General features: G+C 37.6%; 1 protein-coding gene across 2 annotated transcripts in view; it reads right to left on the minus strand.

The window, feature by feature from the left end:
* Syt14 (Synaptotagmin 14) overlaps positions 1-16457 on the minus strand; it is a 125369-nt gene that overhangs the window by 49759 nt on the left and 59153 nt on the right. For both annotated transcript variants that reach the window (XM_090374972.1, XM_090374971.1), the window contains exon 3: positions 7987-8208. In XM_090374972.1, the coding sequence (XP_090231098.1) occupies positions 7987-8208 (222 nt within the window). The remainder of the gene's footprint in view (positions 1-7986; positions 8209-16457) is intronic.

Raw genomic sequence — 16457 nt, forward strand, 5'->3', positions numbered from 1 at the left:
TTGGCGGTTAATTGATTTCTCCAACTCAAAAAATCTGGGAATTCATCATCCTTTTGGCACAATGTGATGACTCAGTTAAGATGCCCTGTCATTGCTTTAGCTCCATCTGTTGTTATTGATACAAGCTTAAATAGTAGTAATTTAATATTTTCAATAAAAGTTTTGAATGCTTTAAATATATCAAGACCTCTAGTTCTTTCTTTTGATGAAACCATACCTAGCAGTTCTTCTCTAGTGGCAGAATCATTGTAAATGACACAAATAAAAGTGAGCAACTGAGCTGTATAACTGACGTCTGTAGATTCATCCAGTTGTAAAGAAAAGGACATGAGCACACAATTGTTCACTCACATTTTTACTCATTTTATCGATGCATCGCATCACAATATTTCGAGATAATTGCAGATTGTGAAGAGTACTTTTAATTTCATTTTTATTCTTAAAATTTTCAAAAAGAGAATCTGTTAGTTCTAAAAATGTGTCTTTGATCAATTGATCATCAGAAAATGGCTTTCATTTTTTTTCAAGATGACTGACAATTTAAAGACTCACTTTAAATGATGCTATAGTTACTGCTTTAGATTGTAAATTAGGTGTCATGAAGAAATTTTGTTGTGCAAATAATCTAGATTTAAGTTCTTTTAATTTATTTTTTCTAAGGCAACTTTTTCTAAGGTAACTATTAGGCAGAAAATCCGATTGGTATTTACCATGGAGTGCGCTGAAGTGCCTTTCTAAATTTCCTTTTTTGGGTGTAGCCCTGGAAGCATTGCAAATCAAACAACAACATTTTTCTTTTATCATTATAAAAAAGTATTCTAGTTCCCACTCTTGATGGAAATGATATGTTTTACTCTTTTTTGTAGTACAGGTCAATCATCACTAATCTGGCAGCGTTGGGACCTGTGGGGTGCCGGATCACCGATGGTTATTTTAGCATATAAATTTTACCCAACAGCTAACCACCTCCTTGTACTTTTAACATGTTGACTGCCAAGCTAGTTTAAGAAAAAAATTCCCCAAGGGCCAAAAAATATTTAGGAAATAATTTGATTAGTAATTCTAAAATAAATATTGTAATGTCAGTGTTGTCGTTTTTTCGCTTAAAATATATAAAAAAAAAAAAAAAGTCTTTTTTTTTAAGTCACATATATGTGAACACATATGTTGGTTACTTTATTTCTTGAGAAGCTGTGTCGGCCACATATGTGTGACGCTATTACGGCATACATATGAAGGTCATTGTGATTAGTTTATTGCACTCGTGGCGAGCGCTGCAATAAAACTAATTATGATAAAATAAACTCTCAAACAACACAATAAGTTTGTCAGTATTGTTAGAGATTTTGTGAAAACAAGTTCGTTAGCACGCTGTATTATCCATCATAATGTGTTGCGTCTTTCCGTAAGTTTGTACAAGTGCATTGTAAAAAAAAAAAAAAATCTAAAAAGGAATGGCTAAAAAAAAATTACTAAGATAACAGGAACTGAGAGAAATTGCTGGAATTTACAATTAGGCAGAGTTAAACTTCTCAAAGAAACACCGCTGTCATGGACAATGTATGGTGTTTGCGCTTTACACCACGAGAGGCATTTCCTTTATGCACTGGAACCATGCCTGGGCTAAATATGAGCAGGTTATAATAAATGCAGAAAAACAAGTGGGAATGGCTTGCCAGTGTTTATGAGTTTGCGCCAACAGCTGATGCTGCAACCAACACCACCAAAACAGTAGCAACAGGTCGGTGCGCTGACCCGGGAAATTTGAAATTACGTTCGCGGAAATTGTGTCCAAATTAGCGGTGGAACCAGATTACCAGTGGCCAGATTAGTGATGGTCGACCTGCATTTGTTTTAAATCAAAGGGTATTAAATTAACGTATAAGTACTGTCCAGTTATTAATATTAAGTAAGTTAAATAAGAATTCGACAAACACTATGCACTCCACAATGTAACTACGTGAATTTTGACTAGACAAAGTTTAGCAGCTGTGCGGCAACAAGAGTAGTCACATGGTTCAACAGATTTGTAATAAGCGTATTAGCATTAGCATTAGTTGAGGATTATGATGCAAGAAAGCAAGCTTATACAGTATCAGCCAAAAAAAAAAAAAAAAAACCCCATCCCATTTCACCCATCTGGTCACTCCAAATGTTTGTCTAGTTCAGCCTTAAATTTATTTAAGCTATCAACTTCCATAATAACAGATGGAAGTCTGTTCCAGCAATCAACTGCCCATTGGCTAAAGGCAAACTTCCGCACATCTGTTGTTGTTTGTTTGTTTGTTATTTGGTTTTTAGGAGCATTAGCAACTAAGGCCATATTGCTCCGGGATATGCGGTGGTCATTCCCTGACCTTTCCGCATCCTCCGTATTTGGTGGTGACGGGCTCGAACCCCGGTCTAATCAAGAAGCGTGTGCTACGCACTGCTGCTCCTTCCCACCTGGCTACGGAGGCGCCCCGCACATCTATTCTACAACTGTCTTTCCTCAATTTGAATCTATGCCCCCTCAGGTTCTTAGTCTGAGCAAGTGGAAGTATCCCGTCAGTATTGAGCCTGCTCAAATCATTCAAGGCCTTATACACCTCAATCAGATCACCTTGCAGGTGCCTAGTCTCCAGATGCTGCAACTTGCAGAACTTAAGTCTTTCTTCATAAGCATACCCCTTTGTTCCTCTCACCAATCTCGTTGCCCTTCTCTGTACTCGTTCTAGCAACTCTACATCCTTCCTAAAATGAGGCCTCCAAACCTGTATATGGTTTGGAGGCCTCATGTATACAGTTTGGAGGCCTCATGTATACAGTTTGGAGGCCTCATGTATACAGTTTGGAGGCCTTGTATACTGTAAACCTGTATAATCAAGGTGTGGCCTGACCATTGCCTTTTAAATATGCAGTGGGGTGCATAATAATAATAACATTTATATTTTGACTAATCTATTTTTTATATATACAGCAGGCCCCCGTTATAATGCGGTTCGCTTTACGCTGATTTGCTATAACGCTGTTCTTATATTATATATACTTGTGTGTACACCAATGCTAGGAGTTTAGTAAATAAATTTGATGAATTTGAGGTATTGCTCAAAACATCAAAGGCAGATATTGTGGGGATTTCAGAGACGTGGTGTCACACAGATATAAGAAATGCAGAACTGGAATTTGGGGAGTACAATGTGTACAGAAAGGATAGACAGGATAGGAAGGGAGGAGGGGTTATGCTATTAATTAAGAAACACATAAAATCCAAGGAAGTGAAGCCAGTCGACATCGCTGGACAGTGCAGTGTCGAGTCAGTTTGGTGTGACATAAGCATTGGGAGATCAAAATTGAGAGTAGGAGTGTGCTATAGGCCTAACGACTCTGATGAGTATAATAAGAAACTGTTCGGAGAAATAGAGTGGGCCAGTAAATCAGAGAGTCTTATAATGGGGGATTTTAATTTCCCAGATATTGACTGGAATTTGGGGGCTGGTCACTCACACAGTAGCAAGGCTTTTGTGGATTTATTGGATGATTGTTTTCTACATCAGCATGTTCGGGAGGCAACTAGAGGGAGTAATACTCTTGATTTGATTATCAGTAGTGATTCTTCATGCATTCAGAATCTGCAGATAAATGAACCACTTGGTGGCAGTGATCACAGTGTGCTGAAGTGGGAGTTACTCAAAGAGGTAACTACCATTAGGGGTAAAGGGAAGGGGTATTGCTTTCGTAAAGGCGACTACAATGGACTGAGACAGTATTTAAATTCTATACAGTGGGATCAACTGATGATATTGCCAACAGCAAATTCAAAATGGGAAGCATTCAAAGAACTTATCGTGGAAGCTACTAGGCTTTACATACCAACTAAGAAATATTGTTCAAGGTTTAGGCCTAAATGGTTGTCAGATGAACTAATGAGGCATATGGCAGAGAAGAAAAATGCATGGGATACATACAAATTAACACGTGACACGGATGCCTATGATAGATACAAGTTGATCTGTAACCAAGTTACAAAGGAGGTTAGGCAGGCGAAGGCAGATTACGAGAGATCCTTGGCAAGGGATGCGAAGAAAAACAGCAAAGAGTTCTTTACTTATGTAAACTCTAGAAGGAAGGGGATGAATCAGATTGGTCCACTTGAGATCGAGGGGTCAACTGTTGATGACCCTGCTCGGGTAGCTAACAAACTAAATGAATATTTTGCATCGACATTCACACATGAGGAGTTATTCAGCGAGGGGAATGCCAGAGGTGTATTCAACTCTAGCAGTAAGCTAGAGAATCTTGTAATAACTGAGAGCAAAGTGGAGGAGAAATTGTTGAAGATAAACACAAGAAAGGCACCTGGGGTGGATGGGATCTATCCAGTTATATTAAAGGAGGCAGCAAAGGAGGTAAGCAAACCCTTAGCCATAATTATGAGAGCTTCCTTGGACTCAGGGGAGGTACCCATTGACTGGAGATGTGCAAATGTGACCCCAATTCACAAAGGGGGATCAAAGGCTGACACAAGTAATTATAGACCTGTGAGTTTAACTTCTGTTCCCGGAAAATTAATGGAGGCACTGGTGAAAGAAGCACTGCAGGATCATCTAGACAAGACTTCAGTTATAGCTAGGACACAGCATGGTTTTGTTAAGGGGAAGTCTTGCCTGACCAATTTGATTGGATACTATGATGCAGTCACAAAAGAACTGGATGCAGGGAATAACTTTGATATTATATACTTGGATCTTAGAAAGGCTTTTGATACTGTTGCACATGGAAGACTGCTGCACAAATTGGAGCAGTGTGGCATTGGAGGCAAGTTGCTGCTATGGATAAAGGGGTGGTTGAGGGGGAGAAGACAGAGAGTGGTAATCAATGGACACTGCTCATCGTGGACTAATGTTATTAGTGGAGTCCCTCAGGGTTCAGTATTGGGGCCTTTATTGTTTTCTGTATTTATAAATGATATTGATGATGGTATATCAGGCTTAATGTCCAAGTTTGCAGACGATACAAAGGTTGGCAGGGTTGTCAAGGACACTACTGACACTATGCTGCTGCAACAGGATTTGGAAAGGTTGAGCAGATGGGCTTCGAGGTGGCAAATGAAGTTTAACATTGACAAATGTAAAGTACTACATATGGGAAACAGCAACCCCAGAGCAACGTATCAACTCTGTGGTACTACACTGACAGTGGTAGAGAATGAAAGGGACCTGGGGGTGGTGGTGCAGGCAGATATGAAGTTCTCTGAGCAGTGCAGACGAGCTGCAAGAGTAGCTCATGGTGTATTGTCAATGATATATAGAAATTTTTCTAGCAGGGATAAGGAGGTGATTATTCCCTTGTATAAGGCAATGGTCAGGCCACACCTAGAGTACTGTATACAGGCCTGGAGGCCTCATTTCAGGAAGGATGTAGAGCTGCTGGAACGAGTACAGAGAAGGGCAACTAGATTGGTGAATGGGACAAAGGGGTTCTCTTACGAAGAAAGGCTTAAGTTTTGCAAATTACAGTGTCTGGAAACTAGGCACCAGCGGGGTGATCTGATAGAGGTGTACAAAGCCTTGAATGGTTTGAGCATACTCAATGCTGATGGGATTCTTCCTCTAGCTCAGAAAAATCACCTGAGAGGGCATAAATTCAAATTGAGGAAAGACAGATGTAGGATAGATGTGCGGAAATTTGCCTTTAGCCAGCGGGTGGTTGGTGGGTGGAACAGACTTCCATCCCTTGTCGTGGAAGTTGATAGCCTAAAATAAGTTTAAGGCTCAGCTGGACAGGTATTTCGAACGAACAGAGGGGTGAAGTGGAAGTGGTTATTTTTATTTATTTATGTTACTTTTTTTTTTTTTTTTTTGGCTGATGCTGCATAAGCTTGCTTTCTTGCATCAAATGCCTCTACTAATGCTAATGCTATAACCCGTATCTGACTATAACGCTGTCACAGATCACTATAACACTCTTTTACAGATTGCATTTTTGCATATTTAACGAAATCGTTTCATTTGATGGAGTTGATAGCTTGAAAATGAATAGCAAAACAGCATTAAAGCGTTTCCCAGGCAGACTTGAAAAATTTTCCCACGCTCAGTGAAATTTTCTCGCACGCTAATTTAATTGCAGTACAGTGACTTGTTACGCAGTTCCGAGATCAACATTTTAAAAAATGATCAAGTATATTGCTTGTAATATTTGCGTTATATGCATTTATCCGAAGTCTAGTCATCACTCAGTACAGTATTAGACATCGTGCGTAACGGACAGTTTACTCTAACATTGTATCATAATTAATGCGACCAATGCAGTTACATTTTCGAAGAGTTAATAATGGCCGATAAGAATGAAAAAGCAACAACGTCTGAGCCCAGTACGAAGACAATAAATGTAAGAAAAAGACGTGAATTTGAAAATTAAATTAGATGTTTTGAAGCAAATCGATTCCGGTCAAAGACAAGCGGATGTGTGCCATAATTTAGGACTTGCAAGTTTAACTGTAAGAACAATTATAAAAAAAAAATGAGAGGGTACAAAGGATAACAAGACCAGTTGTGAATGTAAAGAGATATTATTAGAGGAAGGGAGTTTTCTAAACTGCAAACTAGACATTTGCCCATCCAACAATCCAATGTTGTTTAATGCCTTACGAGGATTCAGCAAACTTAAATGTTTGGGACATATTGCTCTTTCTAAAATGACAAAAACAAGGGACAAATTCAAATTAAGGAAAGAACTATAGACTGAATGTAAAAAAATCTGCCTTCAGTCAAGGGGCAATCAACAACCAGAAACAAGTTACCACCTAGGCCTGTATACAGGAAGAGAGCTTATGTAGGGTTAAAGGGAGATTTTGATATTAATTTGGAAGCAGATATAAAACTAGGGCAAAATATTTTATTTTTATATTTTTTAATTTTTATTTATTTCATTTTTTCTTTGGTGGAAAATCTACATTATAAGCTTTGTTTTTTTGTATCTTTCTTCCATTTTAATAGTAATACTAATCTATATGGTTCTGCAATATTACCTCAGGATAATGCTGATCAATTACCATCCATTTCACTCCAATTCTTGCAACTTATAATTTCGAAAAATCTCCTCTCACCATTCTTCTCAATGCCTCCTTTTGTATTTTACCATAAAGTGATCACAAAAATCTTGGTATTGAAACTGGTTAAGAAAGTTTTCTAGTTTTGATAATATTTTTCTAATATTTCTTAAGGAATGTAATCTAGAATTACATCCTATTCAGTGACATCTTTGTGTACTTCCATCTGAATGCTACTTTTTCTATTCAAAATAAATCCAGTCTATTCCAAATAAGGAAGGTAAGTAATATGATATGATCCTGCACTTCATTGTGGAAAATTAATTTGATTTTTTAAAATTTAATGAAATAAAACTACAAAGTTGTAATTAAATCAATATATCATATCAGAAATGATATAATAAGAAATAAGTAAATAAAATATAAATGCTCAAGGCTATATTATGAGTTTAAAATACACTATAAAATATCAGAGTAAATACATCATGTTGAACTCATAATGAAAAACTACATAAAGTGTAAAGGCATCGATTTAATTGTATCTCATATTGTGATCACAATGAGTTATCATGTATTGCACTACCTCAAATAAGTAATGCTTCACTAATAGAGAAGGCTATTGTCTTCTCCATTAGTAACACAGAGAATAAATAACACATCTTCTCTATTAGTGAAGTGTTACTTATTCGAGGTAGCGCAATACATGGCAATGCGTTGTGAAGGTAGTCACAATATGAGATACAATTAAATCGATGCTTTTAAACTACTTATGTAGTTTTTCATTATGAGTTCACTATGGGGTATTTACACAATATTTTATAGAATAAGAAATAAGATAAAATAAGAAATCATTAAAATTTAAATTATTACAGAGTTTCTATCCTCATCTTCTAGATAGCCATAGCTTAAAAAAATAATTTTTTTAACAAATTAAATATGATTTTTCAACAAATTACCATGGGCTGAAGGGCCTTCAGTTGCTGAGATATTTGATGATGAAAATGTTTTTGTAAAATCAACAGGTCGTTCTGTCTGACGATGAGACTCCTGATCCATGCCTGAGCAACCAGCAGCCTTCCTAAGTCCAGTGTAGAGGCTGGATGACTTCTGTAATCTTTGTAACACTTCATCTTCACTATCTGTTGATGACTCTACTTCTTCATAAGCAAAAGCTGATCCTGTATGAATAAGAAAAAAAAAAAAAGTTAAAATAAGGTTTAATAAGAAACAGCAATAATAACAGAAAAGAAGGAATGTATTCTCTTTATGGTTGCAAAAAAAAAAAAATGTCCACTGGGCTGAAGGATAAAAAAACGAGTGCAATAAAAATCAAGTCAAATCAATTGAGCAAGGAAAAAAGTAAAGCTGATATGAGTTGTTTATGGTAAGTACCAAATCTTATCAGTATATTATTACTACTTGCATTTATGCAAGAAGAAATTTAAAGTTTCTGGGAGGATAACCTTAACACCTCTGCTTGATATTGATTTACTAAAACTCTGAGTGGAAAGGGGTGGGATTGATTCACTTTATAGAAATTCCCTCTGGCCAGAGATGGAAGTCTGACTTCAGTCTTTTTCTGAACAGATGTCAACTAATAGTTGCCAACAGGAAGAAAACCTGAGTGTGTGTGTGTGTGTGTGTGTGTGTGTGTGTGTGTGTGTGTGTGTGTGTGTGTGTGTGTGTGTGTGTGTGTGTGTGTGTGTGAGAGAGAGAGAGAGAGAGAGAGAGAGAGAGAGAGAGAGAGAGAGAGAGAGACCACTAGAAAGAGTCTGTTAAATTCATATATGAAGCTGAAATATATATATAAGAAGAAGAAGAAGAAGAACTCTTTATTGCATACAAAACGCACATGCCGTACACAATACCCTTCACTGCTAAAAGCCAGGGGTTGTGTGTGTGTATATATATATCTTCAGCATAAGAAAGTGGAAAACTGAAGCACTTTTAGCCCATAAAAAGCCAGTGGCTGAAAATATTTTATCAATTATAAAACTTTATCAAACATTTCTATTAGACTTCCTTCTGTCTTCTTGAGTGAAGAATTCTTTAAAGATTGTGAAACAAAAGAAATTTCAAGATAACTTTAATGAGTAACACAAACAGAATTTTTATTTATTTATTTCGTATGATGTGATCAATACACGAAGGAACCAGTTTTTTCTTGCTTCCTTCGTGTATCGTGGCCAGGATATCCAACCAACCGGTTGGTTTGGCACCATCGTGATATCCAGCCCGAGGCGGGAATCGAACCCACGACCTTTGGGTTGCTAGGCAGGCACTTTACCTACCCAGCTAGCCCGGTCGGCACAAACAGAATGATATTATTATATGAGCTTACATGTTGCATTGTTGCAGAAAGGCAAGTTGTTGTTGGGTTTTGAGTGTATCAGTGACTTAACCCATACTGCATCATCATATATTACCTCTGTACAAATTTAAGTTCACAGGCCAATTTGCATGTAGTGCAGGTTGAAAAAAAACTCTACTTCATCTACCTGAGATTGGCTAAATACAGTCTCAATTGAAGAAGCCTTTAGAAATTCCTCTGGTCATTGACAGGACCTGAATTCAAACCTCTCTAAATGAAAGAGGTGATAAAACTACTATACTGTCACAAAGGACAGGCAAATGTAAATCAATAAAATAACTATATTCAGAATAATATTGTCTTACATTTTGAATAGAATAGCATTAGTTGAAAAACAGGCAAAATAATATTTCTTGTATTTAATATAGTACAAGTTATATGATAGAAATGAACTATCTAGTCCTATGCATTTAGCAGCCAGCAGCCTTTTAAATGCCATACATAAATGCTAGAGGACACCAAGGATGTTCTACTTTGAGTATCTCAAGAAAATAGTGTTTACCTATGGCAGTCAAAACATATAGGATTAGACAGTCCTCTAATTAAATGAAAATAATATATCTTTTAAATAACATTACAATGCAACCTTAATATAGCATGCCTAGTTATAGTGCAGTTTTGGATATAATACGAGTGTGATCATGTCTCCCAAGAGGGACAAAGTTCAAAGTATTTTATTATTTTTTTGGCAGGCTCCAGGGTTTCCCCTATTCACCGCTGAAAGTAATCTATACATTGGGTACAATTTATAATGATTAATTGTACATAAAAGTACAATGATTAGTTATACATAAAGAGTACAATGATTAATTATACATAAAAAGACTATTTACAATTGTGGTACATAAAAAGACTATATACAATGGTGGTACATAAAAGACTATATACAATGATGATACATAAATAAATACTGGGCTTCGGAGTCCAGCAGACTGATCAATACATCAGGTAAGAGTAATTCAAAGAAACAGTCTAGCATTTTACTGAACCTCAGGGGGCAAGAATTCTTTTCCTCCGTTTAAACAATTTCTCTGCATAGGTGGAGAAGGCAGTATAATATTCGGAACAGTTAACCAATCTTGGCAGTTCGGAGCAGTCAAATACATTTGTGAGAAGTTGAAAGTCCAGTCTTAAATCATCGTACAGAGGACAATGAAACACGAGGTGCTCGACAGTTTCTTGAGCACCACAACTACAGAGAGGAGTGTTACTTAATCCTAGTGAGAACAATTTAAAGTTAAGACTTCCATGACCGGTATATAAAAACGTAACATATAAACCAGGATTGAACCAATCCATTTTCTTGTCGTAATCAACAACCTCGGGGAAAAAACTTAAAGGTCTCCCTACCCAAAGTAGAGGTAGACCAGGTATTTTGCCATGCTCTACAACATTCATTTCTCATTCTTTTAATGTCTACCTTTTCTTGCAAGTCGGTATTATACGTTATACCATTTACAATCGCAGGAACATTTTTTCTTCTACAATATAAAAGATAATGTAACGTTACTTCATATTGGATTGGCAGTCGATGACTGAGGACCTGGAGAGCAGCTGTAGAGACAGTTCGACAAGCTCTACTTACAGCGAGAAGAAAGAATCGTTGTGCTTGGGTAAGATATTTTTGAACAAGGGAGTTACCGATTCTGTATCCCCAGGCCCCAGCAGCATAACACACAATTGGTATAAATATACAAGAGTAGTATAATTTAATGGAAGATTTCTTTACACCAAAAGTGCTCCTGGTAATCTTAATAATTTTATAGGTCATAGCTTTTATTTTCTGAAGTACATATTTTGCATGGTAATTAAAATTAAGACGGTCGTCAAGATAAATTCCTAAGTATTTATGCTGCCGAGTACTCCTAATCATTACTCCATTCAACTTAATAACAGGTGGTCTATTCACATCAAGAGAGCCCTTTAGCAACATTTGTTTTGTTTTATTAGTCGATATTTGAAGTTTATGTGTTTGACACCAGATATCCAAGTCCTCTAGAACTTCATTTGCTCTGCACTCTAGCTCCCGGCGGGAATTACCAAAAATCAGAATAGCAAGGTCGTCTGCGTAAGCTATCTGAAGGATGTTGTCTCGATCAACCGCGAGCCACCCATCAAGGACCATGTTCCAGCACACAGGGCCAAGAACAGAGCCCTGAGGGCAGCCCCTAGAAACAGATCTGGAGACAGAGCAGAATCCTGAGGAAACTGTGATGCTGCGAGAATCAAAGTAATTCGAAAGGAGACGGTAAATAGGAGCAGAGACCCCAGCCTCTCTGGACCTCGCCAGGACACTTGGCCACCAAACAGTGTCAAATGCCCCTTGGAAATCAACAAAGAGACCAAGGACATATTTAGAATTGGAATTTTGAACAGAACTCAAGATCTGACAAATAGCATCAACAGAAGACCTTCCACGTGTAAAGCCAAATTGAAGTGGGGAACTTAGGTTTCTGCCCAAGAGGGACATAAAAAATGCAGTTCATTGCAAAACATTAATTTCACTACAGTTGTTGTTATTTGGTTTTTAGGAGCATTAGCAACTAAGGCCATATTGCTCCGGGATATGCGGTGGTCATTCCCTGACCTTTCCGCATCCTCCGTATTTGGTGGTGACGGGCTTGAACTCCGGTCTAATCAAGAAGCGTGTGCTACGCACTGCTGCTCCTTCCCACCTGGCTACGGAAGTGCCATTTCACAACAGACACTAGCAGAAGCATACTCTATACCTCCAGAGGGAGATCCAGCTACCAGAATGGTTACTAAGCACTAAGTTATTAGTATTCTCTTCTGTGGTATGTATCCTCAATTAAACAATTAAATTTTTATAAACAACAATAATTATCCGAGAATAATTACTGTAGATGTTCAGTTTCTCTCATCTTGCCTTCAATAAAACATGCAATGAAAATTACATCAATGAAATGTTACTTGCACACAAGACACTAGACTCACAAAACTAAACATTTAGCTCTGAAAGGGAGAGGCAGAACAGCTCCTGTATTTGTCAGTTGTGATACATTCAGTTATAAATTTTTGTAAAAAACAGCACGACATTCTTTTCAAAGATGAAATCATATTTACAATGACAAAAATTAGTGTAGTTTTCTCTGTCATTACACTCCAGTACTTGAAATTCAATTGTGTTGTTTATAAAATAGGGCAAGTCCCATAGTCTGATCCAAAATTTTTAACCCAGCCATATTATATTTATTTATTTTCTATAGAAAACGATTTCCTGAGATATTGGTTTTCACCTACACAGAGTTCTAGAAATACTTTAATCATGAAATTCAAAAGGCTTGGGGGGGGGGGGGAAATAGCTGTTTTGTGTGCCTTTCTATTTCACCATTCAGCTATGGCAGCTGTAAGACTATGTTGTTTCATAATTCCTGTTTATGCACTATGCTGTACATTGGAGTCCCTTTAAACATGTCACATTTGTGTGGGATCATTATATAAGGAATTGGCAATTTTGAAATTTTTTTAAGTATATGAAACATTGCTGTTAAATATTTTTATTCCACCAACAGCAAAATAGTCAAACTAAAAAAACATGCAAAATGAAATTTGCTTATATAAAAAGCTTGCTAGGTCACCTTTGTTCATTGATTTATATTCATGTTAAAAAGTAGGAAAAAAATGGATAAATTCTGTCAGCTATAATGTGGGCATTAAAGTTGTCCAACATCTGCCCTATATTGAGGTTGCACTGTATTTAAAAATAATGATAAATCCTTCTTTATTTAACTATCAATATGTTAGTCCCTGCTGATAAGCACATAATGGGGTCCAACACATCAATGTACAAGAAAGTAATTAGCAACACTACTGTATTTGTTTCTATGAACCATAGCAGTTTTACATCATGGTAAAATATAATGGATAGCATCTAAAGAAGAGGAGGAATATATCACATATTAAAATAAAATTAATATTAATATTAGGGAGGCATAAATGTTTTGCTGCAAACTGGTATAAAGGATATTAAAAAATTTATATCAGTTCCCAGCAAAAAATTTATGCCTCCCTAATTTTAATATTATATTTGTATTTTATTTTAATATGTGGTACATTCCCCCTCTCCTTTAGATGCTATCCATTATATTTTACCATAATATAAAAGAGGTATGGGGTTCATAAAGCAGATAATGGTATTCTAATTACTTTTACTTGTAAGTTGAGAAGTGTTGGTCCCCAATGAGTACCTATCAATATGTACATGCAGTAATGAGTACTTATTTAGTTTTATTTCATGCTTTTATTTAGTATTTTATTTTATTCTTTTTCTAATTTCCTGCTTTATTCATTTAATGCCTTTAACTTCATATCTTGGCCTAAGTAAAATCAATTCACAGCTCGTTGTTTACATAGTATAGCATTAAATCATTAAATACTGGTTGATGATACTTGGGTATACAAAATTAAGCACATAACAGCATTCTAATCAACTAGCAAAAATGTATATTGCAACTGCATAATGCTTAATTAAACAATGGCATTAAGGATTGCAAATTGAGGTGTTTAAGACAATGGATTGAGCAAGCTCACTGCTGACGGGTTTCTTCCTCTTGCTCACACTACACAAGAGGTGGCACAAATTCAAATTGAGGAAGGGCAGTTGCAGAAGTCTGCCTTTAGCCAGTGGGTGGTTGATTGCTCGAACAAACTTCCATCTGTTGTTGTAGAAGTTGACAGCTTAACTAAATTCAAGAAAGAACTAGAAAAACTATTGGAGGGAATGAATAGGTAAAATGGGAAGTGGCATGTTTATTTATTTTTTTTATTTTTTTATTTTTTGGCTGATGCTGTATAAGCTTGCTTTCTTACATCATTTGCCACTATTAATGCTGATGCTTTCCTAGTAAGAGTATTCTTTTGTTCCTCTCACTAATCTTGTTGCCCTTCTCTGCAACTGTTCCAAAAGATTAGCATTAGTAGAGGCATATGATGCAAGAAAGCAAGCTTATGCAGCATCAGCCAGAAGTGAAAAAAAAAAAAAAAAACCCTTCCATTTCACCCCTCTGTTCGTTCGAAATACCTGTCCAGCTGAGCCTTAAATTTATTTAGGTTACCAACTTCCACAACAAGGGATGGAAGTCTGTTCCACCGACCAACTACCCGCTGGCTAAAGGCAAATTTCCGGACATCTATCCTACATCTGTCTTTCCTCAATTTGAATTTATGCCCTCTCAGGTGATTATTCTGAGCAAGAGGGACTCACATCTGGTGAGTATGGGCTTGGCACACCCAGGGTCCTGAGCTGGATATCATCATTCTTCTCTTTCTTGGTGATTCCTTTCTACTTCTCTCTCTCTCTCTCTCTCTCTCAGGGTAACTTGGGAATTTTTTTTTTCTCTGGTGCAGTATAAGCCTCAGGCTTCCTTGCACCATATGGCTAATAATAATAATAATAATAATAATAATAATAATAAGAGGCAGAATACCATCAGCATTGAGCATGCTCAAACCATTCAAGGCTTTATACACCTCTATCAGATCACCTTGCATCATATCTATGATGACAGATCATCTGTCATCATAGATATGACATTCATTTGCATTATTTTTTCTAGCTGGTAATGAGAAGATGCAGTATGCTTATATTAACTGCTGAAAAATATTAAATTCTTATACATATATATATACACAGTTATGCCCAGTTAATTTATTAAAGTACAAATAAAATAAAATATAAGTACAAATTCAGTAGCTTTCGGAACACGTGTCCCTTTATCAACTGACAAATTTGAATACATTACAAGCAAATGTGGCACGTTACTCATGAGTCATTGTTGTAGCACGGACGTGTGCTGCCTTACGCCAGTGATCATCCATCAATAAAACGGTTGTCTCTAGGATGGGATGTATACGCATGCCTTTCTGGCGATTTAATGCCTTAGGGTTGTTTATTATGTTTAGTGACTCTAGCCATAGGCGGTGGCGAAAGTGTCGCGCGTGGTCCACTATCTCAAAGTCGCGCTTGGGGTCAAGATCGTGGTTGGTAGCCCAAAAATGTTCTGCGAGCACGGACTGGTCAGTTTCGGCAAGCCGGATTGCTCTGTCGTGTTCCGTAAGGCGATCCTGGAGACGTCTCGATGTCTCACCTACGTAGCAACTGTTACAGGCCCTACAGGTGATACGGTACACTACATTGCTGCGTAAGACAGGTGTGACAGGGGTCTTCACACTGGAGACAAGTGAATGTAGGCTCTTACCGGGTAATTGCACACATTTGATGTTGTAACTTCTCAGGATCTTCGAGATACGTCCTGACACTCCTGGATAGTACGGAATGTAGGCAGACGATATGCCGACTTGCTTCGGAGGTCTTGGGTTGGAAGTAAGTTCTTCTGCCTGTAACAAGCATCTGTTAAGTACATGGGATGGATAACCGCATCTGGTTAGGTCCGCCTTCACACGGGAGATCTCGTTACGTCTAATTGTGTCGGTGCTGTAATGGCTCCAGGCCCTGGAGAATAGGGTGCGGGCAGTGCTATTGAGATGGCTTGGAGCATGGCCGGACCCGTAGTTGGTGAATTGACCGCACCACATGGGTTTGCGGTATACTGAGGTCTCTAGACTTGGGCCTACGCGATGCACTAGCACGTCCAGAAACGGGAGCGAACCGTCCACCTCTGATTCTACGGTAAACTTGATGAAATTGGATAGAGAGTTGAGGTGTTCTAGTAGTACCGTTTCAGAACCACGTGGTATTATGGTAAAAATATCGTCGACGTATCTACACCACGTTGTAATAGGTGTAGGTGGGTTCTGGTGTATCTGCTCCTCTTAGTTGGTGCGGTCAATTCACCAACTACGGGTCCGGCCACGCTCCAAGCCATCTCAATAGCACTGCCCGCACCCTATTCTCCAGGGCCTGGAGCCATTCCAGCACCGACACAATTAGACGTAACGAGATCTCCCGTGTGAAGGCGGACCTGACCAGATGCGGTTATCCATCCCATGTACTTAACAGATGCTTGTTACAGGCAGAAGAACTTACTTCCAACCCAAGACCTCCGAAGCAAGTCGGCATATCGTCTGCCTACATTC

The sequence above is a fragment of the Mastigoproctus giganteus genome, chromosome 6 (genome assembly GCF_048544385.1).
Source record: "Mastigoproctus giganteus isolate SK-2022 chromosome 6, ASM4854438v1, whole genome shotgun sequence".
In the NCBI taxonomy this organism is placed as follows: Eukaryota; Metazoa; Arthropoda; class Arachnida; order Uropygi; family Thelyphonidae; genus Mastigoproctus; species Mastigoproctus giganteus.